Raw genomic sequence first — 24,155 nt, 5'->3', positions numbered from 1 at the left:
GATCATGCTTTTGCCATGAGCACCTACTGGTCAGCGGCAAGACCACCGTAACGCCGTCCTCCCCCCTGGGACCCAAGGTGCTAACGTATTTATCCGGTGCATCGGAAGTTGTCCAGGCACGGGTTCGAGGGCCCTACCACAGCAGGGAGCCATAGCCGCGCCGCACCTGTGCGAGCTGCTCAACGCGTGCCTGATGACGGTCGTAGCCACGACTCTTGAAACTTTTATCTCAAACAAAATAAGCGAGATTCAAACGGCAAAATGTATAGATAGGTAAACCTCGGTTGAGTGACACAGGAGAAAACCTGGAGCTCGAAGCTAAAGTTGTGCCTTGCCCTAGACATCATATAATCTACCACGAGAGGGAAGTGCGAACACAACTATTGATGATCCGCTGCCATTCCTTTTCGACAAAGGCGAAGAATAGAGGAGTTGCCTTAAGCTGCTAATCAGTATGATTCTGCACCGCACGATGCCTCGCACCAAGTGTGCTTGGTGAGCATCTTGTTATTCGTATTCGAAAGATTCGGCCCAGGTGAGGGGCTCGGTGAATTATACAACTATCAGGGAGAATGGGTAGGGCATTAACTCAAGGGCGAGACTGCAGAGAAGTCTAGGTTGACTGAAGAAAAGTGGAGGCTAGCCAGCAACTAAAGTGCCTTTAGCTGGGCGCAAAGCTTCAAAGTAAAGTGTCATATCAGCAGCTTGTACTGTCGAGAAATGATAGATGAAGATGAATATGATCCTGCTGAACAGATCAACAAGTCTCAAAGATACCTATTCTCGCTGATTTTCCAAGGCCTCAGCTACACCTCGAAGTATAGGCAGCGCTTCTGCGATATTTTGCCAATGCAGTAGACTGTACGTCACCTCGGCCCGTGTTCAGACTGGCAGCTTGCTCATGTCGTAAACCGGCTTGGCCTTAATCTGTCATTCTTGACAGATGCTGCGGGTATATTGGAGGATCGAGCGGGCATGGATTGTCGGTACTATGTTGGCAAAGCTATATTATTGTATCAAGGGAAGCTGATCCATCTGTCCCTGACGAAACGCAGACAGCTTCATGATCAGGATGATGCAAGGGATACAAAGTCCGCTACTCAGGCTGCTCCGAGGGCCGAGGTCTAGATTGAATTGCTCGTAGATGACCTCGTCAAACCTGTTTAGATCGAAAGCATGCCTTTCTATGAGCTGAGTATTGTACCATGATGCTAGCTGGAGAGGCGATGAGCATTCCTTGGAACACAGAGTAAAAGAATACATTACGCTATAGGACCTACATCATCGTTTCGAAAGCAAGCGCCCCTTTGCTCCGCTAAATGATAAGAAACCAACCTAATCTCCCTCACATCAGATGAACTATAAGAAACAACAAATAAGCTTTTACGTTTGATAATCCCACATTTGGATCGGGAATCATGCCGCACCAAAACAAAGAAAAAAAAAAGAAAAGAGATTTATGGCTATGACCTCCCTTAATCGCCTGTTTCTATCGTCAGCCTCGCCACCCAGACACGTCCAGACGTCATGGGAAATTTGAGGAAGCTGTAGCCGGGGGACGAAACCCTACAGCCCAAGAGGAAAAGAGAGAAATGTATACCCCCATCGGCACCTTCCCGTCTGACTTACGGCGCGGAGATATAGGTGACCCAGCTGAGAGGTACTTGGTAGGCGAACGTCTGCGGAAACAATAACAAAAAAGATTTCAGGTCGATCAATGTCTTGTTTATGCCTTGTTTTCCGCTCCTAGCCCCCCCGGTTATCAGCCCATACCATCGAGTGGAGGTCAGCTTGATAGATGCGTAGAGAGATACGAAATGACATAAACCGCCTCGAACCCAAACAATACCCATCAAAACGCGTCGTAAAACCACCCCACGGCTTATAAATGTGTGCCCCCCTCCTCATATACCAGAGACGCGCCACACAGGCTGCCCTACCCGCGACAGACCTATGGATTGTCGCGGAATTTCCGCACGACACCAACGTCATTCAGTAAAGGGGTGGGAGGGAGGGAGGGGTAAGGAGAAAAGGGACAAAAGGAGAAAAAAAAAGTATTACACGGCCCGATGCTCATGTGGAGCATAGGACATCTCGCCTAGAACTAGGCGAAGAATTTTTTCGTTTGAACAGAGTCATGGGCGTTGGACCGGACTCGTCCCGCGGTGGAGGAGAAAAAGAAGGAAAAAAAAACGAAATGTTGCTTCTGTGTTTCTGGCCCTCCCCTGGCCGTTTGTTGCTTTCTTTACGCCTGGGCCGTTGAGCGTCAGTGGCTTGCCGGCCTGTTGGTGCTGTGGCGTCCCGTTGCTTTTTTGGGTCCTGTGCACGTACAAAATGTAAGCTGCAGGGGTTCCCGGGTAGGCTGGAAGCAAGAGAGTTGATATCAAAAGTGACTGTTTATGCGATGTGAGAAAGACGCGCGATCAGTGGTTAGAATCGGAAAGGATCTCAGTCTCGGATTCTATCGCGAAGCAAAAAAAGCCGATTACGAGCAGCAAATCATCGTCAAACCATTGGCTGAACGCACAACTTTTTGGTCTTGACAGGTTCGACGAGCAATGGTGGAATTGGACAGGACCTCTGCCTACTGGGCTGTGCCACTTTTACCTCCCGAAACATACCAGACCAAGCTGAAGGCCAACGTCAGAAGCAGAGACGCTTGTCTCTAGCCCTGGGCTCCTGATAAAAACATCGGCACTCGACTGGGTGAAGGACCCGGGAAGTGCAAGCGGTTGCCTGCATGACAAGCAAATGGTTCGGGAATGCGAGCGTGTAAAGTTGGTCACACAGGAGAAAAAAAAATAAAAGTTCCCGCGCCTGCATCCTGCACGGCTGATGGCATCTCACGAACAGAATGCTTTTTTGTTGGATGAAAAAAAAACAAGATTTCGGGAGCCATGTAGGAGGTACATGGCCTAATGAGGTAGCCACCTCGTCGGTCAAAGCCCGGAGGCGGATGTACGGGAACGGGGTGCGGCACGCCTCGCCCGATGCCGTTCATTATCTGGCGTTTGCCCTACCCCAAAAGCCGGCATCCTCCTCGCGCTAGTCGGCTAGACCTGCAGGCCGCCAGAGGCGTTTGAAGGGCGAAGTGAGCGCCACAAAAGGCAAGGAGCTCGGACAGTTGCACAGTAGCACAGTCACACTGCGTCGCCCGTTGCCCGCCTTCAAAAACAAATCATAAAAAAACCCTACCCTACTTGTAGAGATGCGGGTAGAAAATGCAGGTGTGAGCTTTGTGTGCTCAAACCCCATGCTTGCGAAGTCCAAGAAGCAAGGTACAGAGATGGTGCGACGGGTGACAAGGCTGGAAGGGTTCTCCGCCAGTCGGGGATTGTTTCAGCCTCGGGGCTGCTATTTTTAAAAAGCACAAGCCGTGTGATTCTGCTTTTTTTTTCTTCTTCTTTTTTTTTTTGCGAATGCTCCAAAAATGGCATGGCATAAGCTCTGCAACGGCCGGGGGGTTTTTTTTGGTTTTTTTTTTACCGCAAGCGATGTGGTATTAATGCCGTCTGTCTGGGTATAAACACTCGGAAACAGCGACTTGGGTTCATCATGCAAACCAGGTTTTTGCATGGTTTCTGGGCAAAGCTGAGAAAAATGGTAAGCAGAAACATGAACTCTACAGTAAAATGCAGATACCCGGGACTCAGCCGATGGCATGGCATACAGAACTGCCCGGCTGGCTGAACGTTTGCTCAACCAAATCTCGCTTTCTGACGATCAGACTTGACCGGCGAGGATCTACTGGACGATGAATCGATAGATAACGCCATGTAGGTAGGTAGGTGCGTACCTAGGTGGGTAAGTACTTCGTAAGTAGGGTAGTCTTGTGTGCCGTTGCAGAATCGCAGAAGGGGGAGATTAACTTGTCGCAGCAACAGCAGAAAAACAACAACAGAGACAGCAACCAGGAAAGAAGTCCGAATACGAAAAGAAAAATACTCGCCTTTGCGTCAACCAACCGGCTTGTGACAATGCAAAGAGATGGTAAAGTTTGGTTATTATCCACATTAGGTCATAATCACCTTCCAATTCGAAACAAGCATGCTGGCGGTCTGACACGTGCAATGATAAACGAACCATTCACCAAGGTCGAGGGTCCTTGCCCCAAGAAGGACCGGCAGACAGAACGGTTTCGCCAATGAAGCCAACCAAAGAAGAAAAAAAAAGCAAAAAAAGGCGAGGTCAAGTGAACCAACTCTGACAGTTTATCGTCGAGATAGTTAGCGAGGGTCGTTACCCTTACACCTAGGCTAGCCTGTTAAGGAAGGCCGGGACATGATGATCCTCGACTACCCTTTGAATACCGGAGAAGCGGGACGGCTGCCAGGAGATTGGACAGAATTCTTCTTTCCCATGTCGGGGGTGTATTCTGTCGTATGATCTCATCTGCCGACAGAGCATCTACCAAGTAACAAGGGGTCGATCAAAAAGCCTGAAGGAAGAAGCAAGGGAAATAACCTCGATTGTTGGCAAGCCAGGCAATCCCTAGGCGCTTCATAGACGGATTTGTCAGGGCCATAGTGGCCGTTGGTCTTGGGAGCCCCCGCTACAGGCCTGTGTTGGGATTACAAAGTACCAGGATGGGATTTGATCTTGCCTGCCCGTCTAGACTAATGCCTGGTAGGTAAGGTAAAACTGGTTGAGGTAATTACCTGAACTGTCTCGAGGTGCCTGCCGATTGATTGGCCCCACGTGTAGAGCACTGGGGTTGGTTCTTTCCAGAACGATCAGACGAAAGCTTTTAGTCAGGTAGCAACCCAAAAGTCTTTCATTTATTTCATTCGATGAAAAGCACTTGTGCCTGAGGGGGAATGCATGTTCATGCAGTCACTACATTTGGACTGGCGTCACTGTGGATAGCTTCCAATTTGTACCAAACTATCCAAAGAATTGGGTACATGTAAGGCGAGGTAGTCTAGACTAGGTAGGCAGGTACTTAGGTTGTTAGCTTAGATACCTTTTAAGGCTCACTCCCGCACCTTGTCCATTGTTGCTCATAATTCGGTCCGTCTTTATAAGATATGACTTAGCACATTCAATCTTCTTTGTGCCGAGGCTGCCTGCACAAGTACCATACACAGCAGCTTTTTGGAGAGGAGTGGAGTTCCGATAATCGCAGACCGTTGGTTTTGGTTCGCACCCGAAGATAATCAAAGATAATTAGTACTGACATAGATAAATAATAAAAAAGAAACAGAGAAAGAAAAAAAAGAATTCACCCCGCACGTTGTTGCCCACTATGGGCCACAGGACACGAGCCAACGTCCCCATTGTAAGGTATCCATTCGATTCACCTCCACTTTCTCACTGAATTTCTTTCATTTCAATTTGGTCTCTTCCACGCAATTATTACCAGACAAAACCAGCACATTTGCATCCACCAGATTCGTTTATCTGTTGCCACCACGCACACAGCTATTGAGTACCACGTGAAATGACGTCCGGTCTGGCCATGCATGGCATCGCGAAAAGATGGGTGTGTCCATCCCCAGAAAAGAAAAAGACTCTCGCAAGTCTCGTGCGAGTCGGACATGCATGCTCGATCAAGAGACATTGCCGAGGAGGGCAATTGGGTGCAGTAAAAGAGATCAACAACACCCAGCTTCAACCCTGAACCTTGGCATCCTCTCGCTTCCTCGAACCGAACCAAACTGGAAATGCTTACGAGAAAAAGACATCAGCGTGATACCCCGGGCTAAAGGCCTCCTCGGCCGTGAAATGCCGGCAGTTCAACCTTTTTTTTTTCTCTCTCTCTCTCTCTCTTGCCTTTCCCCATCCTCTAACCCCTATTTGGGAAAAGTGGCGCTCAGGAGCCGCGCGAATGAGCTTTCGCTTTGACCATCTGGGATCTTGCAGATCATGGATGGCGAGCAGCTCATCAGGACCCACTACCCGAAGGAGAAACCAAGGTACATCCCATTCTACGTGGGCTATAATATCGCCTACCTATCTGAAGGGTAACTGAATAGCATCATCATCATATGGTCGATTGTTAATGGACCTCGAAAATCAAGCGTGCCATACCGGTGGGTTCTTTGTTGTTATTTTCTTTTTGTCGGGAATAATCATGAACCGCGGGACCGCAAGCTGGGATACTCCATGGACCCATCTGCCGTGAGGGCAAGGACCGAATACTGGATACTATTGCCAGGCCTTGCGTGATCGCATCACTGCAAACTTGGTCATTTCACTTGCTGCCTCCACGCGCACTTGGTCTTCTAGACTCCGCATACAAGTACTGTAGCATACGCTGCTCACATTCGCTTCTAACGGCCTTCTACATCCGAATAGGCCCAACTTGGCAGCAAAGACACCATGTGGACTCAGCCGCGAGCCGGACCGGCCCCATCTTTAACAAATGCCACCTCTAGGCGCTTTGTTCCCCAGTTTACCCTGCTCGAAGCTTGTCTTTTTAACAAAGTAGAGCCTGACAACCCGGCTCAGTCCCGATCCTCTGATACAAGTCACTGTAATCGTCAAAACATCCAGTGGACAGCAGTCGCCTAGACGTGCCTTATAGCTGTATCTCGTCATTTTTCGTTGATGCACCGGTGTGCCAACAGATATCTGCTTGCTTGTACGCGTTTGCTCGGCTCTAAGAATACCACGAATATCTATTACGCATGGTTTGCCACCACGACTGCGGAATCCATCCCCCCTGACGATACACATGGCAGCCTAGGACAGCTGCTGGCCATTTAAACAAGTATCGGGGGGTCTTGTACCGATCGTTGGATATTTACCGCATTGCCTGTCTACCCGATGACGGTGGCGGACCAAGATGATGCTCTATTTACCCAGCCCTCTGTTCGTTCCTCTCGTTTAACCAGGTCGTGGAGATACAGTATGCACCCCAGATCAAGCACAATGCCATGAGGTAGGCCCCAAAAGCGGAAGCTCATTGGCAAAAGCCCGGAACAGACGGAGCCGATGGTTTTTTTAGTCTACCAAAATTGCATCAAACCTCATATGCAGTGTCAGTTTTCGAGGTAGAAATACGCCTTGCCTACCGTTCACACCGCATCACGAGTTGACATTGACAGAGACCAGGGTCTTGCAAGCAAAAGAGGCCTATGAGCAAGGGGGCAGCTGTCAAAAATGCGATGCAGACGCGGTGCACCTCGCAACCAGAAAAAACAAAGCTGTTTTACCAAGGAACCTTTGCCTTGCACCCCCCGCAACAAGAGACAGGGCGTGTATGCAAGCTATTCTGGGCCGACACTCTATAGATGCGGCAGCTGTGATCTCGGAAGTGCAGAGCATCAAGCAAGCATGGGCATAAAATTACAGTACAGTCTCTGATGAGGGATGGGTGGATGCAGAAGCCAGGGATCGAGAGGTTCCACATCCTCCACAAGAGATGCTAGTGGACCGACTTCTTCCAGATGTCGGCGCCAGACGGGCCAGCGGGGCATTACCGTCCACTAAACGTGTGCGGTCTTTGGGTTGGCCCTCCCTCTCACGCAACCGCCAGCACATCGGCTCTGCTTCCCCACATTCTTGTGCTGCTTGCACTTTTTCTCGAACAAGTGTGATGTGATGTATGGTGTGGTGCCTGTCTGGTCTTTGCCCTTGAGCTTGCCCACCTGCAATCTTGCCGGTGACCCCAGTCAGGGTAGCAGACCGGTATTTTGTTTTTGTTTTTCTGTAACAGCCCGGCACCCCGAGGTCCAGTGCACTCTCGAGGCAAGAAAAGTCATGTCATTGTTACGACAGAAGATACATGCCGAAATACAGAGATGCTAATGCGCGATTGTACTGCTTCAGGCATTTTGGACACTTGACGCCTTGGGCAGCGACATGTTTACTGAAAATAGATCGCTTGCCAAGGCACTGCTAGTAGCGGCATTCATATGTACTTTAGGTGCTTGGCTCCCAGTGGGCGATGGGCCAGACTTGACCGCATTGTACAGGACGAAGGTAAAAAAAAAAAAAAAAAAAAAGGTGGTACCCCAGGTCTGGTCACTCGGTGATACTCCGTTAGACCGAGCTGAAGCTGGACAACGCTCATTCACTTTGACAACCCACTGACTAGAACTAGGTCTAGGTATAATGCTTTTTTCGATTCCGACCTTCGATCTTTCCGCTGTTATAGCCTGTCATGTCAAGTACGAACTGATCCAGTATTGCCCCGTTTATGTTACACGCATTCGCTGCGCTCAACTTGACTGTCTTGCCCGACGTACGTGGGTATCCAAGGTACCTCCAACTCGAGTTACCCACCTTTCATTCTATTAGCAACTAAACTGCTACTTGACGAAAATCTCTCGTCAATGCAAACATGAGCATATTCTTTTTTTTTCGATCATGACCAAAAGTCAACCTTGGCGACCTGACCTGACCCGACTAGGTACTTTTGGTTCTTGCCTGCACGGTACGATACAGTAGTCAAGATTACCACTTGCTAGACGTGCTGTCGAGAATCTTTCCCTTCCAGAATTTGATAGCCGGATGCGTGCCCTCCCCCCTGTGCCTTGGGGGTCTGGATTCGTGTCATCCCTTCCCCTCCCTTTTTGATCCATCCTGGTGATCATAGCCAGGATGTCTTCACCCCCGCCAGCAAGCACCCAAAAAGACATGGATGGGCCTGGCTGCGATACCACTTCAGGTGATTGACTGCCCAGCCCATGCTCATCCGAACAATTCATTCATTCATTCGAATTTCATCTCACACCCTTGACATTAACCTTACCCCGACCCTTTCATTCAACATCTCTCCACCCACACCACAACAAGCAAAAGCACGTCGGTTGCGCGTATGTCCCATCCATCCAACATTGTGGGGTAGTACTTGTCTGGCTACGTGCAGGGCCCAGGGCCGCACCGGTTGAGTCCCTGACTGGTTAGCTCTGTACCTGGGCCTGCCTCCCTAAAAGACTACTTTTTATTTATTTTTCTTTTACGCCTCGTGCGGGCTGTGCTTCTGCCACAGTGCAATGCCTGCACTTTTCTCGCTCAAGAGACTATACATACATCTGCTCCTCCTGCCCAGCATATTACCGGGAACCAGCCCATTTCCGCTGATCGCCCCTGTTAGTCACCTTCCGCCACTCTCGGTACCTACAAAGCCTCCGCCAATCTCTGGTCTGCTTATTAAATCCTACACCCGGGCAAAGACATAGACGGCTTTTGTCAATAGAGCAACCAGACTTTGGCATGCGCATCTAGAGCCTTGACCCTCTGCAAAACACTATCGGCGTCGTTAAAGAGGCTTCTCGTATTAGTCCCGGCGAGATTCTCTTGTCAAATTTCTTTTTTTTTTTTTTTTTTTTTTTGTTGCTGAAAAGCCGGTTCCAGATCACGCAACCCGTCGTTTCTCAGAGAAGGGCATCTTTATTTCGGAGGGCAGTCGGATGGCCAGCCAACATAGCCAGTGGCAGCTTGACTCTGGAGGCTAACAGCCGCATACCACTCTCGTTTTTAAACCATATATCCAGCCTTGAGCTCTATGTCGACTTCAGGAATGGCTGCCTCCGCCTTTGAACATGCGCCCCTGGCCCCTCACCTGTCACCTGGCATACACCCGGTGGCCATGTCTCGTCCACAGGTGGGCATCGAGAGGCTTCCGACACGGCGGATGAGCAACGAACCTCGAGAATCCATGAACTGCAAGTCATGCCGCAAACGAAAGGTACGGACAAGCCTGACGAGCCTGGGGGGGGGGGGGGGGGTGACTATGGGACGGGCTATTTGAGGGCCTGGGCACTAACAACCAGCGGATGAACTTCAGATCAAGTGCAACCGCCTCCGACCATCTTGCGAGGCTTGCCAGGTTTTCCAGTGCCCTTGTGTGTATGGTAAGTATCTTGCGTTCATCACTTGAGTTCCTACAGAGCATTGAGTCTTTCACGACGTTTGGTTACGTTATGTAACGGCAACTTGCAACTGCTGGCCCAAAAGTTGCAAGCACTGGTGTTTCGTGTTGGTAGCCAGGCCAGTTCTGACCCTGAATCTCATTGAATAGATGCCGTACCCAAGAAAAGGGGCCCTAAAACAGATGTACTGGAGGCCCTCGTAAAGAGGATCGACGGGCTGGAGCAGCAACTTAAAGACAAAAAGACCGCAGATCCTTCAGGAACGGAAGTGGCAACGATTATTGGAAACACGAGAACGGCAAGCAACGCAAGCATAGCACCAGATGTCGATCAAGTGTCACCGAGCGCCTCTGCTGGGCCTGCAGCTGGCAGTGTGGCAGACGAAGATCTGAAATCAAGAATCGACCCGGCACTCACGAACAGATCGGCCCAAATCTCCGAGTCGGCCATTTATTCGCCGTCTCCTGGAAGGTGAGCTGGAGCGACTGGAAGGACTAAGGGGGGGTTGCTGGTCTGTAGGAAACTTGACTGACATGAACTCAGTGAACCATCTTCCATGTCCATAACAGTTCCGACCGAGGCGTTGCTGGACACGTATTTTAGTCGTTTTCACGGAAAGCCATATCACATCCTGGACGAGACGGTAATCAGACAGAGGATACAAGCACACCAAATACCATCATTCTTGGCGCATGCTATTTACGCCGTCTCAGCAAGGTATGCCGCGACCCCTTTATTACGGATGCGGTATTTTCGTAAATCTTCACGTTGTGTTTTGTGCTGAGATTGTCTAGATATATACCACATCCCAGCGGCTATCAGTCTGCTGTGCAGCTCAGTGAAGATTACGCAATCCGGGCGAGATCCGAGATAGATACCGACGAACCGTCAGTCGACGCACTACAGGCACTTCTTCTTTTGGTGACAGCCTTCACCGCTATGGGGAAGGGGAGGAAGGCATACATGCTCCTTAGTATGTTGGCAACTTTTTTTTCTCGCCGTCTTGGACATGCTTGCTGCAGAACAAGCCTGGGATCTTCGACCTGGTGGGCCACGTACTAACAACATAACAGCTAGCGCGGTAGGCATGGCCGTGGCCCTGGAGCTCCATCGAGAAGTGGACCCCAACGCCCGAATATCACCGGCAGAACGCGAGATGCGGAGGCGGCTCTTCTGGAGCTGCTTTCTCCTGGATAGATTTATGGCGTGTGGCTCGAAGCGCCCGTCACTCATCTCCAACCGAACCATAATCGTCCGTCTCCCTTCCTGGTCGCCAGGTCCGCAGTCGTTACCAGTGGAGGGGGAGTTCTTCGTGAGCGGCTCGAACCTGCACTACTTCCAGGGGAGTGGTAAGAAATCTCAGGGCAGCAGCGGGATGCTGATCGACATCAGCCGGATACTGGGCATAACCAACCGATACCTCGCCGCGGGGGGAGTCAAGGGAGATTCTCACTTCCCTTGGCATTCTCTATCCAACCTGTCCAAGATCCGACAGGACTTGGACATATGGGCCTCGGGCACCGAAGATGTGTTTTCGAGCCTCGACAAGCTTTTCGGTCAGCCAGACTCGACCGTCCTCGTGTTGAGCAAGCTGATTTACCACCTGATACACTGCCTCATCTACAGGCCCTTTCTCCCCATAGATCTCGGCGAGCTCGCCGGGGCCGGGCAGCACCAGTCGTGGCAGATCGAAGCGACCAACATGTGCTTTTTGCACGCAAACGCAATAGCAGAGCTCGTGGAGCTCGGGAAGCAGACGGCGACCATTGAGTGGCCGGCGTTTGTCGGCTACTGCATCTGCACGGCGGGGACTGTGCACGTGCACGGGGCCTTTTACAACAAGAACCGGTTCGCCAGCGGCGAGATGGGTGGCGTCCTGGCCTCGTCGACCGATTTCCTCTCTCGCGAGATGCAGCAGCTGAGCGAGCTGAGATATGCCTGGGCGAGCGTGCAGCACCAGCGGGAGACGCTTCAGGGCATCTACGGCGCACACGCCGAGCTGGTCAAGAGCCACGCCAGCAACCCCATGCGCTCCGCGCCCGTCTTCCAGCTGGAGGACTTTTTCGACCGATACTCCAACATTGGTGGACCGGGCGGCCAGTCTTTTTATTTCGACTCGGCCAACATCAGCCTGTCGGATGTCGTGGTCGACTACACCACCGACGTCTATACGGGCCACGACCTCTACGCACCCAGGTCTAGCATTAGTGTAGAGGCGATGGGAGCGGGAAATGGTAGCGATCGGCCGAGCCTCAAGCGCAAGAAGACGGCACCCCACGGCAACATGAAGGCTCCTGACCTCCGACTGCAGTCCATATCGACCAACATGCCCGTGCCACATACGCCGCACGGCCTCCCGACGCCGTCGCACCACCGGCATTCGTTTTCTTTCCAGCCGCCTCAGGGATCGCCGGTCCTTTTACACTCCCCTGGGGCGCATCACCATCCTATTCCGGGCGCTACCGACGCACCATCATCACATCCGACGGGACCGGGCACGAGAGGGATGGGGTCCGTGGGGGAAATGCACACACCTGCAGGGCATCACCTGCAGTCACATCAGGGCGGCGGCATCAGCACCTTTAGCCCCACGATCAACTACTCCCCACCACCGGGACAGGGTGGTGGTGGTGGTGGCAATCGAGAAACCCCGTCCCAGCAACAACAGCAGGGGTCAGGGGCGACGCCGGGGAACACGGGCCAATCTTCGTACGACCCCATGTTTGGCACCCTGCCCACAAACGCCTTTAGCAGCCCGGCGCCGGGGCCGTGGCACCACCACGCGGTGCCCGGAGGCGAAAACGACGTGGCAGCTGCCCCCGGAGCGGCGGCGGGAAAGACGTTGGCGCACAGCCCTGGCGCGGGGAGCAACGCCAACGAGGGCGGCGCCGAAGAGAAGGACCCGTTCCTGAGCCTGCTGGAGCAGCTTGCCGAGAACGAGCAGGCCATGGGCTCGGGGGGTGAGCTTGATTTTTTCTTGGGAATGAGCCAGCGTTGACTTTTTTTTTTGAACAAAAAACACTTTTATCTTTATTATTATTTTCTGGTAGCTTGTAGTTTATGGGACTTATGACTAGACTACACCTGTATATACACTTTTATCGGCCTGCTCTGTTGAAAAAAAGCTTGAAACATGATGGATTACTGACTATGATTCCGTTCTCGGCACAAGTATGTGCTCCATTCGCTGGTCTATGTCTGTTCTCCTGGGCATCGACTGCCAATCTCCTAGACTATGCGGACCACTAAACCACAGCGGGAAAAATATACAGTCTCATGCAGGCACTATACTGTTCCAGAACGGCTCGTGTTTGTTTCTTTGTTCTCCACGCTTTTTCTTTTCTTTTCTTTTCTTTTTTTCTTTACCAAACTAGGGGAATTTTGTCGTATCCAAGATCTCTTTGACCGGGGAAAAATGGCAATGGTCCGTTCAAGCCGGTTTTTTTTTCTGTTTTCTGCCGCCTCCCCCATATCGAACCAGACTACAGACTTCAGAGGTACTGGTATATAGTTTTGTTTTTGTGAAAGAAATGGTGTGAGATCTAATATAAGGGCGGGCGGGGCTGAGGCGATCCATAAAGGGGTTGCGAGGAGAGCGATTGGCTGGCTAATTGCGCTTATTCTCGTATGTATATTAGTTCTAGTAGGACTGGACTTTTTTGGGAGTGGTTTTGATATTATTATAAGGGGGTGCCTTGTAATATCACCAGACTTTTTTCTTGGGTTCAAAACAAGCGCGCCCTTTTTTTTAAAAAAAAATCGCCACTAGACCCTGTAGAAATGGGCTTGTAGAGATTGACGAGGTCACAATTTATGGGTTGAGGTTGTAATAGGCGGGCACGTGGTTCATTGACTTTTTTTTCTTTTTCTTTTTCTTTCTTTTTTGTCACGATACCTTACGTTTTGAGGGTGGGGAGCGAAAGTACTGTTGAACCATGGTAGTAATTAAAGGAGGCACTACCGCGGCGGCAAGAATCTAATAACAAGATCTCTACTTAATCTTGACTTGGGCCCTGTTTGTTTTGGGCAATACTTACGAATGCTACCGTGGCTGTGGTTCTTTGGATATTGCTTTTGTCTCGCCGTAGCCTCGATAATACGGTACTTGTGGGTTTTGAGCAGGAAATACTAGGGACGACCCTTGGAGTAGGTGAGCGATATGTTTCATTTTTTTGTTATAAGATGCCATCACCTGCTTTGACGATTCTGTAAAAAGAAAAAGAAAAAAAAAAGAAAATACGTGGGGCATACAATAATACACTTCGGACAACACAACACTATATGCCGTCCCCAGCATAGGAAACTCTAAGCTTGATAAGCGACCTCGGCAAAGTAGGGGGGATCCAAGAGGCATGATGTGTGGGAGGGCAGGGATTTTATTAGACGCGTGCTGTGCTGGACACGTGAGGAAAAAGGGGACTTTGTTAGCGAGCTCGCCCGGGGAATTTTGTTTCGAGAAAAGAAATGAGGGCGAGCGATTGCAGAAAATGCACCGTTCGGGCTTTCATGCAGTTGCTTAAATTTCACACGACGGAGGCGAGTTTGTGGTTTTAGCCTCGTGCAAACCCCATGGGGGGGTCTGGGGGATCGTCAGCTTTGCGGAGTTGGGCATTGAGGATCGGCGATTTTTCCTACAAATTCCATATGCGTGTATTTTCTGCCTTTTTTAGCAGAGATTGCTGTGGGACTCTGGTGCTTTGGGTTTTCTTATTCTTGTTTTCTTGCAGAGTAAAACCATGGAATGCAGAGGACTTTGATGCTGGCCTCTGACCACGCCTTACTTGCCCCTTTGATCAATCTCAAATACGTGCGTGGTACCTGAATTCACAAAATCACACGTCAAGATTGGGAGGTGTCATTGACTTGCCAAGATGTGTGGTTTTCTTTTCGGATCAATAACATATTTTTCTTGGGTTGGGTATACTCCGCAAGCTGCTCTGTTAGTACTTGGAAGCAACCATGGAAAGCATGTTTTTATCATAGACCCCAACGGCAGTCCAGAAACCCCCATTTCTTCTGGACCTGTACGCTAGTCAAGGTAGAGACAAGCCTGTCCAAGTTCCGCTGGCTACGGATACCACCTCGATGCGGGAAACAAGTAAAAAAAAAAGTGTGTGTCATGGCTTTTTCAAGGGGGGCTTGCAACCACAAGAAAAGCCTCTTGCATCTTGCTGCAGAGAACAGAAATGCGCTGCAACCCACATGAAAAAGATCACCACCCCGACGAATTCATCTCCCCCCCCCCCCCCCCGCATTCGACTAACCCACTCAGAACAAGTAAACTAGCCCCCCATCCCGCATCTCGCTTCGACGCGCCGAACGCCACCACCCACAGCGTCGTAGAGAGCACGGGATTCCGGACCGTCGAGGTAACGTCATGTTCCCCTTTGGAGTGGGGCCGAAAGGAAGGGGAAGGGGGCGTGTATCCAAATGGTAGCTTGGTGGAAGACGATGGACCGTCGTATTGCATCAACGTAATAGGCTTTATTTCGGGGGTGCTTTTGGTGTTGGTTGGTTTTTGATGTGAATTTGTTGCTGGTGCTGGTGCTGGTGCTGTTGCTTGCTTTTCCCTTGTGTATCAGGAACGGAGACGGAGTCAGCTTACAGTAGTAGGTGGTAGTAATTTTGGATTAATCCTCATTATAGCCTTGTATCATCAGGATTGATGAGAGGCATACTGCATGTGCTTGGAGGCCCCTGCTTTAAAGAGTGCTCGCTTAGACAATGTGCAGTCGCGTCTTTCTTTCCTTTTGAGTTTTTCTTTGTTCGTGCAACGTCCAAAGTTTGGTTCTTGTACAACAAGAGAGCGACTCAACTTGGCACGCATGTCGGCAAACCTCGCTTCCAAAACAAAATTCCCCATGGCCCAAACGTCCTAAACAGGCAAGTCTCTGGGACACCAAGTCGATCTTTGTCTCTCGTCCATCTGCTCCGTTCGCCGGCTCGGTTTGTTTGCTTGGCAGGTTCCGGTCCCGGACTAAAGCCCCGCCCCCGCCCACCAACATTTACCGAGCAGGCGGCCTCGCATCCTTTCGGCCGGGACCTCGGCGCTCGGAGCTGGGCATCGGAAATGTTGGAAAGTTGTTTAGTCTAGGTATAATCCGAGGAGAAACATGATGGAGTTTCGAGCTTCTCCGGATAATGCATCAACTGAGGCAATTACACCAATTCCTAGACGAATACGTGAACCAAACAAACATGTTATACTTGTGGCTCGGACGAGATCAAACACATGCCCGGCTCTGGAACTATTCTAGAATAGAAGATGCAGTCAGCAGCCCACCTCCCTCCGGCTTACAAATTGTCAACAATTGACAAAAGTCATCGCGTTTGTGATTATCCTAAGACGATTTTTAGTAGAAAAGACAGACTAGAACAAACCCAAAACCCTCCAATTTCTAAGACCTCAATCATACCTTCCCATTTGGTAGCCTGCAGTATTTTCTTATGCTCAAGTCAGTTTGCCGGCTGCACCGCGCTAAATTCCCATCCCACCATCACCATATTCTCACGACCCGCAAACCAGTTTACACCAGTCTGCAGAAAACAGCACTCATTGCAACTATGGCGACCACCACCCTGCTGAAGAAATGGTTCCCACACACTGAGGCGCCCGTGATCATCAGCGCCCCTATGCTCGGCATAGCGACGGGCACCCTCGCCGCTCAAGTAACCAAGGCCGGTGGGCTTGGTGAGTGACGGCCTTTATAATAGAAGACTAATTTCCAACGGCAATGTTTGCCAATGAAAAGAGCACAACCTTCTAACCCAGATGCGCGCTTCGTCGAAATAAAGGCATGGTCCCCGGCGGCTACGACGTGACGCCCGGCTCGACCCAGCTGGCCGAGCTCGACGCCGAGCTCAGCACCGTCCGCCAAGTCCTAGGCCTCCAGACCTCCAGCGATCCGCTCCCCGTCGGCATCGGCTTCATCTGCTGCCACGGGATTGTGGACAAGCACTTTGGCGGCCGCGGCCTCGCGGACCTGGTAGCCAAGCACCGCCCCGCAGCCGTGTGGCTGTTTGCGCCCGAGCCCGACGCCGGCTACGAAAAGCTGGTGCGCGCGGCTCGTGACGCTGCCGCCGCGGCCGGCTACGAGGTCAGGGTGTTTGCGCAGGTCGGCACCGTGGCGGACGCGCGGAGGGCCGTGGCCGCCGGCGTCGACGTCGTGGTTGCGCAGGGCGTCGACGCCGGTGGGCACCAGTTTGCTGTGGGCAGCGGGATCGTGGGTCTGGTGCCCGAGGTCAGGGATATGGTGGATGACGAGTTTCCAGGCAAGGAGGTGGCTGTGGTTGCGGCGGGGGGCATTGCGGATGGTAGGGGGGTTGCTGCTGCTCTGGCTCTTGGTGAGTTTGCGGATTAGGCTGGGCTATGTTTTGTTTGCTGGACGGCCGTTGCTGGACGGCCTTTTGCTGGTTTTGCTAACTTTTGGTCAACACCTTTCAGGGGCTGAAGGCGCAGTCATGGGGACCAGGGTAAGTTGAGAAGCGGTAAACCTTTGTTTGTGGACAAGGGGGGAAAGTATACTGACCCAGATGCTATTCTAGTTCCTCGTTGCTGATGAGGCCAAGACCGCCGATTGGCAGAGAAAGATGGTATTAGAGACGCGAGATGGTGGTCTCAACACAAACAAGTAAGTTAAGCAGACCACGGAGAGTAGCGTGAAGTCCCAAAAGGACGTTGTCATCTTGCTCTTGCTAAAAAGCAAAACTGTAGATCTGTATTTCACGACCAGCTGCGTGGCACCGACAGCCTATGGCCCCCATTCTATGATGGCCGCGCCATCGTCACCGACTCTTATCGGGATCACCGGGTCGGAGTATCTCTTGAGGAGAACAAGAAGAGGTTCAATCAAGCCAAGGAGTCAGGCGACAATTCCTCTCGCGGCGTTGTCTGGTCGTGAGTACACCTTCGAGGCAAACCCCTGAATTGGTTATCTTGTTTGGGATTGACACAGTCCCGCTAACGTACGGTCAACAACTAAACAGCGGATCCGGAGTAGGGCTGGTCCGGAAAAGCGGGCCGGCGGGCGACATAGTCAAGCAGACGAGGGACGAGGCAAAGAAGAGGATCAAGGCGGCACAGTCGTTTGCCTGAGGCGCTATTGTGCTGAGTAGCCATATGTACTTGGCAGGCATTCTATTTGCCACTTCTCAGATGGCTCCAGAAATGCCAATTAAAAAAAATCAACAAAGACACGGCAGGTGAATAGTCTGGTAGTTGCTGCAGCTGTTCCCACTCGGCATGTCACTGCCTGTTTGCAACCAGAGCCGCCAGAAGCTGCCTTCAAGTCGGCACACGACAAAGTTCAAGTCTGCATGGCAAAGATTAGCAATCCTATTAGTGAACCGGGCAGAGCGCCACGAGACTGCCCGCGAAAAGAAGGAAAACGAGACAGATTGCAACTCACTTCTCCCCAACGCACTACCAGGTTTGGTCATGATAGTATCGCCCTCCAGGCCCCAAGAGTCGGTCGACGCCGTGGTCCCAAACGTCAGCGACTTGTAAGAGGTGCTTTCCGTTCCCACGTTCAGATACATGGTCGTGTTGACCGACCTGATCGTGGTCGGTATGTCGAAACGCTCGCTCGTGGCCTCTGGTCCCAGGACGGCGAGTGATGCTTTTTGAGGAGCAGTTAGACTAGCAAAGCAATAGCAAATAAGGGCAAAAAAGACAGAGAGAAAATAAAGTAGCATGCCAGGGATCTTACCATTGGTCGGATGGGCCTGCAGATAGAGGTGGTAGATTGGGTCTCGCTGCAAGTCGTCGTTAGGTTTTGCTGACAAGTAACCAGGCTATGCATCAAAGTTGGAGATCGACAAGACAACTCACAACTCCCCGGATCTGCTCCGGCTTTGCCAGCGCCGATCCCAGCAGCGAAGCCGCAAATAGAGCCAGTGTTGAGAAGAGCATGGCGTTGAATTCGAGATAGGTGCTGTTAGTATCCAGAGAGCGAGCGTGCGAGTTTCAAGTTTATGGAACACCGAAATGGTGCTCCCTGAATCCGTTCATATAGCAAACAAACGGGCAGTTACCATCCGCCAATTTATCAGTACCGAACTTTTCGCACACATGGCCCAGGATGAGGTTGGGCCGTAGTTCCTCCCCGGTACAGCATGACAGAGTGGTCCCGATTTCATTTATCGGCGGCTAAATGTAAATCTGCAACGGCTGGTTCCCCATTCATACAGCAAAAATTTACCTTCCGTCAATTCATTTGGGGCAGGCAGATCGTCGCTGTGGTTTGAACGTTGGGAAATGGAAATCCAAATTCAGACTGGGAAGAAACAAGTATCCAACTGCCTGATGCAGTCATTATGTATATGTATAAAAAAAAAAGGAAAGGGTATATATTTAGCTGTGACTATCTACTAGTGACACACACACACACCAGTTGGCTCTGTAAGTATAAAAATAACCGCCATTCTCTTAACGCCCATCTTGGCCATGTCGCTGGGGTGACGCAATCAAGCCCCTGAATCGCTGGGCTTATACCTGTACCCCCACACTCCCGAGGTATCAAGACACCCATGACCGCACGGCCTTTGCTCATCTTCATCATACCATTCCGAGACCAGCGATATTAGCCACACAGACATGTATAGCCGTGCCACATCGTTCCTCCTCGGCGCTGTACTCAACCAATGAGTATGGTTCTCCATCCGCCATCCTGTGGTTCCGCTTGTCAAAGGCTCCCGCTGCGTAATCTTGGAATAATTACAAGACACCCCGTGGTGGTTCTCTTTCGCGCTTCATTATCGCTCGACTCGAATTCGTTTAGCTCCTCCTCTCCACGATTCATTTACACCATCACCGTGTTGCCCATAACGAGTACGAGCAGCATCCCGTTCAGGATGCAAATGACAGTAAAAGTGAGATAGACGACCAGACAGTTAATCCAGCTGATGGTGTCCTGGTTCCTCGCAAGCGTCATGCCCAGCGCTGCACATGCGGCCGCCAGGCTGGCCATGACGCCGACGATGACGCCCGCGTCGACCTCGACTCTCAGCCGGTGCTTGCCTGTCATGATGAGCAGGCTCGCGACCCCGAGGAGGACCACAGCCGCGACGTTGGCCGCCACGGAACCCCAAAAGAGAACACGATCCCGGTACCTGGCGATGCGCTGCTCGTTGATCGACGGCAGCGCGGCGAACCGAGCATCGTAGCCTCGAGGAAACTCGTCGTCGCTGATTTGGTCCAGGTTCTGCTCGTCCTCGGCGCTGTATCCGTCCGACATGGCGTGGGTGTTCATGGGTGAGAAGTCGCGCCCGTTGGCAGTATCGGAGCGGCCGTGAGTGCCGTATGATGTTTGGCCCGCATGGCAGGCGTCTGGCTGGAGAGCGGCCACGTTTCCCATGTGGTTCGGGAGAAGTGGCTGTCGCTCGCCATTGACGACCTTGAGGCTCAACATCGACTTTGCCTTTTCTACAGGCATTGAGAGAACGTGCAATATGCTCGAGAGACCTGGAATATGAAGATATGTTTCCTCGTCCGGGTCGACGTATATTGTGTATCCTTCGTCCTCCCCAGCCTCGCTGCCGTTGTCGTACTCGTTCCAATAGCTAACTACGGGCTCCTCCCGCGGTTTTCGGTGGTGGTCCAGAGACTCTTCTTGAAACTGGACGCTGGATGGTCTGGCCGGAGTCGGCGCTTCGTCAACCGATGGCGGAGAGTCGGGCCTCAAAGGAGTCTGGGGTGTCACGGCTAATAGTTCGGAGGAAAGGTCGTCGTATTGGACCTGTAACTGATGAAAATCGCGGTTCGTGAAGCTTTTTGGGTCCGAAAGGATGGAATCCCTGAATCGGGGTCCTAGGGTTTGCGAACCAGTCCATTTCTAGATGCAGACCAACCAACATATTAGGTTCACGTTAGAGCAAAGGTTACTTGCTGGTGCCAGCGCCGGATTCGTAGGCAAGCCACATAGGACTGGACAAGCCTCCCCAAGCCAACACCGGCTACAGAATATACTGCCGGACAACCCGGATCGTCGCATCTCCCCGTTGCCCGTCTTCTCACGACCGCGCGGCCTCTTGCCTGGCACCTTACGCAAACAGATGATGGTAAAACAAATAATCAAACTTACCTTATACTTTTTGAGAATCTTGCGAAAGGCGACAACCTGGGCGTTGACGAATCGCTCCAGGTCATGGATCTCTTCACCACATTGGGATGCCTGCTGTGCGTATCTTGCAAGCCTCCGCTGTCGCCTGGGTGAAATTTGCCTCTGCGCGCATCTTAGCAGAGTGTCGTGTATACAATCGGAGAGGTGCTCTGTGGACATGCGCAACCCCGGCGAGCCGGTCATCCAAGTCAGTCAGCAAAAGCGCCCACCAGTAACAACCAAAGTAATCCCCAATCACAATCACATGTGTCGGCCAGTATGCGGCAGGTAATGTTCCAAACGTACGTAACCGGCGCGAGAGCTCATCTGCTTTGCTAGTCACGAAAAGACCAACGCGCGCATGCTGGTGGCACAGCTCGGTGTAGAACTCATCCTCAAATTTCCTGAGGGCGGCGTCCTGGTGACCCGGTATGGCGATCGCTGTTGCCTGGCCCTTGGTCGTACGGGCTTTTACAAAATGTTTGAGGCTGTTGTAGTCGATGTTATCTGTCGTCGAGGGGGGGTGCAGGCAGAAAAAAGGTAAGGGCTTCTCGTCAGTATGACTTCATAACCAGATAATCGCGGTTTGTTTTGGCATCGCGCATTCACAACACCGGGGGGGACTGCAGCCCTTTCCGTTTCTTTGGGCCTCACGGCTAGATCGATTTTTACGGGGTCTTGACTCACGAAGGCTCCATTCTGGTACAGACTCGGTCTCGAACAACTCGCCGTACTTCATGATTGCTCAATTGATGAGCACAGCTGCGCCAATTGCTTGTGCGCGAGCTGATTTCGCAAAGCCGGCGCGTTTCGACTTTTGTTTATTTAAGGGTTTTTTTTTTTTTCTCTCTTTCCTTACTTCTATAGGTGATGGTGCGGGGATCTTCCACCCAAAAGCCAAGGTGCGGCCTGACAACGTGGGAGGCGCAATGACGAAACTTTTTAAGCGATTTGACTGGGAACAAGAAACGGCGTGGCTTGAGGTGCCCAGTCCTCCACTGGTTAGGCGCTTGACTTCTCTCGGCAACGGGTTGGGCTTGCTGGGTTCTTAAATGAGGGGAGTGGTTGTCTGAGTGCCAAAAGAAGGACCCTGTCTGTCTCTTGAGACAAAATAAAAAAAACAAGCCTAAAAAAGGGTAAAAAGAGATTAGAACACCAGCCAAGGGGAAAACCCAATTCGATTGCGATACGGAGTATGCGGGCAGCTAATTACCTTGGATGCTTTAAGTGGTAGGTTAGATTGTAGATAAGTTAGAAAAAGACCAGTCGGAAAGATATAGATTGGCGGTCTACCCGAGGTAGTGCGATCCGATAAGGCTTAGGAAACGTTTAGCTTCCGTGTCTGTCTGTTGTAAAACCGAGCAGCGCAAAACATGAATGAATCACTTTGAAGTTTGCTGCCCTGGATTGTTGGGTCGCTTTGTGGCACTGCGTAGTATTGTATGACTTGGCGTTGATTCTGTTACTGGTAGAATTGAATCATGGCAGCGCATCGACCACAAATAAGTTGAAGTGGAGGACAAGAAGATGATCCAATGTCTTTGGCAAGGGAAACAGTGTTGAGGCCTCCTCTGCTGGTTGAAGGACAAAGACACCCACGAACCTACGGACTTCTCGGGTGCGGGAATCCGAACAAAGTTTTGATCTTATAGTATTGTTAGTTCTTCCACGTAGACGCAAACCCCGAAGGAGACCCGATTGTGCCAAGTCGACTCGATATAATAAGTGTCCGTTTGCCTTTTAACCCGCTCCACCAAGGATCATGAACCTTCTCGACTTTGGGTTCAACTGGCTGGCTTTGCTGGGTAAACAGGAAAAGGGCCGCGCTCCCATGTGGGCGCTTTCTTATCAGCATCCCTGACAGCGGAATACAACAGTAGTGCATTGATGCATGCCATGCACACTAAAGTACCTACTTGCTGTATCCGTACCTCATCCGACCCATTAATTACGTCCTAGGTACCTACGGTACGAATACAACCATCCATTTCTCAGCCCATCTCAGCCTCCACGCCTTGGCCTTTTCCTACAGCGGGACATAGTAGTTTGCTCTTTGATTCGACGTCTCATCATGTCGTCCCTTATACCAGGACGGTGACAGCACTTTCTCCGTAATGTGTTCTTTCCAAATGTGTCTTTCAAGCTGTCAATTGTCACAGTAGAGGTTTTATTTATTTCTTTTTTCTTTCTTTGGAAAAAAATCTCTGCTATTTGCCACCATAGTTTTCTTACAGGGAGGTCCTTTTAGCCACTGGCCTGTGGTGGTATCCGACGTCTGCGTGCATGGCGGGCATGCAGGACGCTGCACCACTTCACCGGACTAGATCATGACTGGCCAATCCCTGGAAAGCCTGTCTCTATGATGGCCCACGGAGGTGGATTAGTTTGTCTGCTTGGTAATTCTGGTTGATATCAGATGGGACCTTTGGACTTTCGGTTGATCAAAGGGACATGAAAAAGAACGTTCCCCCCGCCTCTCACTAATCCCAATTTCTTTACCATCTCCGCGAAAATACAGGGTCTAGATGGCGCCAGCAAAACACATCTAACGGGTATTGGAAGAGATTCTCCCCGGCGTCCAAAAGAGTCCCAGTTGGTTGCAGCGATACCCATCATAGCCCCCCCAAGCCCCCCGGTGCCCCATTTACCACATGAAGTGCATCCAGATTCTGTGGATACGGCAAGCCGAACCGACCGACCAATCGAAAACACAAACAGCAACCCGTGGTCTCTCTTCCAGGAGATACCAAGTAATAACCTTTACTATTTTATACTTGTCAACACAAATTCATGAATGTACTACTGTAGGTACTTCGTAATAGGGCAAAAAAAAAGTCTGCTGGTTGTGGCGTGCAAGGCATTTCCCGCTCTGGGTTAAGCTCTTATTCTTGCGCTTTGCCGTTGGATGCTGGTTGGTTTCGTAGTACAGAATATTCGGATCGACGGGATACGTGACTATTAATGCTCCCAGAAACTCGATATAAGGTTTCCTCGAGTAAGTGAGGCGCCCTTGCACACCTGTCGTCCCTGCAGTTTGGCATTGGATCCCTTCTCGGACTTGTCCAGGTTTCATGAAATCCTTGCGACGTGGCAGTGGTGCATCGCGTGACCAATGTCCTGAATTGGCCATCCAGAATTTTGTTTTTTTGTGTTTTCTGGCTTGAAAAAGCACCTCTGAGAGTCCGATCTATATAATCATCACACTGTACGGCACCGTGTGCTACTCGTTCCATCC

At 51.1% G+C, this 24,155-nt stretch overlaps 5 protein-coding genes across 5 annotated transcripts; 2 read left to right on the top strand and 3 right to left on the bottom strand.

Annotated features, from left to right (window-relative positions):
- The first annotated feature begins 9,240 nt into the window (after positions 1 to 9,240).
- Positions 9,241 to 12,963, top strand: MGG_15085 (uncharacterized protein). The gene is made up of 6 exons (XM_003715435.1): positions 9,241 to 9,637; positions 9,737 to 9,803; positions 9,971 to 10,292; positions 10,365 to 10,538; positions 10,616 to 10,794; positions 10,895 to 12,963. The coding sequence occupies exons 1-6, from the start codon at positions 9,455 to 9,457 to the stop codon at positions 12,817 to 12,819; spliced, it is 2,850 nt and encodes a 949-aa protein (XP_003715483.1). The 5' UTR covers positions 9,241 to 9,454; the 3' UTR covers positions 12,820 to 12,963.
- A 3,118-nt stretch (positions 12,964 to 16,081) lies between these two features.
- On the top strand, positions 16,082 to 19,029 carry MGG_07261 (2-nitropropane dioxygenase). Its single transcript, XM_003715433.1, has 6 exons — positions 16,082 to 16,512; positions 16,617 to 17,165; positions 17,266 to 17,294; positions 17,367 to 17,452; positions 17,536 to 17,718; positions 17,808 to 19,029. Exons 1-6 carry the CDS (start codon positions 16,269 to 16,271, stop codon positions 17,914 to 17,916), a joined length of 1,200 nt encoding a protein of 399 aa, XP_003715481.1. The 5' UTR covers positions 16,082 to 16,268; the 3' UTR covers positions 17,917 to 19,029.
- MGG_15084 (uncharacterized protein) lies at positions 17,891 to 18,732 on the bottom strand (the record flags this gene model as incomplete). The annotated part of the gene is made up of 4 exons (XM_003715434.1): positions 17,891 to 18,133; positions 18,230 to 18,439; positions 18,530 to 18,575; positions 18,652 to 18,732. 4 exons carry the CDS (start codon positions 18,730 to 18,732, stop codon positions 18,006 to 18,008), a joined length of 465 nt encoding a protein of 154 aa, XP_003715482.1. The 3' UTR covers positions 17,891 to 18,005.
- A 78-nt stretch (positions 19,030 to 19,107) lies between the features above and the next one.
- Positions 19,108 to 22,671, bottom strand: MGG_07259 (uncharacterized protein). Its single transcript, XM_003715432.1, has 5 exons — positions 22,134 to 22,671; positions 21,608 to 22,046; positions 21,227 to 21,427; positions 20,903 to 21,090; positions 19,108 to 20,653 (listed from the first exon to the last, which is right to left on the bottom strand). Exons 2-5 carry the CDS (start codon positions 21,657 to 21,659, stop codon positions 19,622 to 19,624), a joined length of 1,473 nt encoding a protein of 490 aa, XP_003715480.1. The 5' UTR covers positions 21,660 to 22,046; positions 22,134 to 22,671; the 3' UTR covers positions 19,108 to 19,621.
- A 250-nt stretch (positions 22,672 to 22,921) lies between these two features.
- Positions 22,922 to 23,205, bottom strand: MGG_15889 (uncharacterized protein; the record flags this gene model as incomplete). Its single annotated transcript, XM_003715431.1, has 2 exons — positions 22,922 to 23,063; positions 23,153 to 23,205. 2 exons carry the CDS (start codon positions 23,203 to 23,205, stop codon positions 22,922 to 22,924), a joined length of 195 nt encoding a protein of 64 aa, XP_003715479.1.
- Between the last annotated feature and the right edge of the window lie 950 nt (positions 23,206 to 24,155).

This window comes from Pyricularia oryzae, chromosome 2 (genome assembly GCF_000002495.2).
Source record: "Pyricularia oryzae 70-15 chromosome 2, whole genome shotgun sequence".
Lineage (NCBI taxonomy): Eukaryota > Fungi > Ascomycota > Sordariomycetes > Magnaporthales > Pyriculariaceae > Pyricularia > Pyricularia oryzae.
The sequence above is the reverse complement of the archived record's forward strand: the minus strand, read 5'-3'. Positions and strand labels throughout refer to the sequence as shown.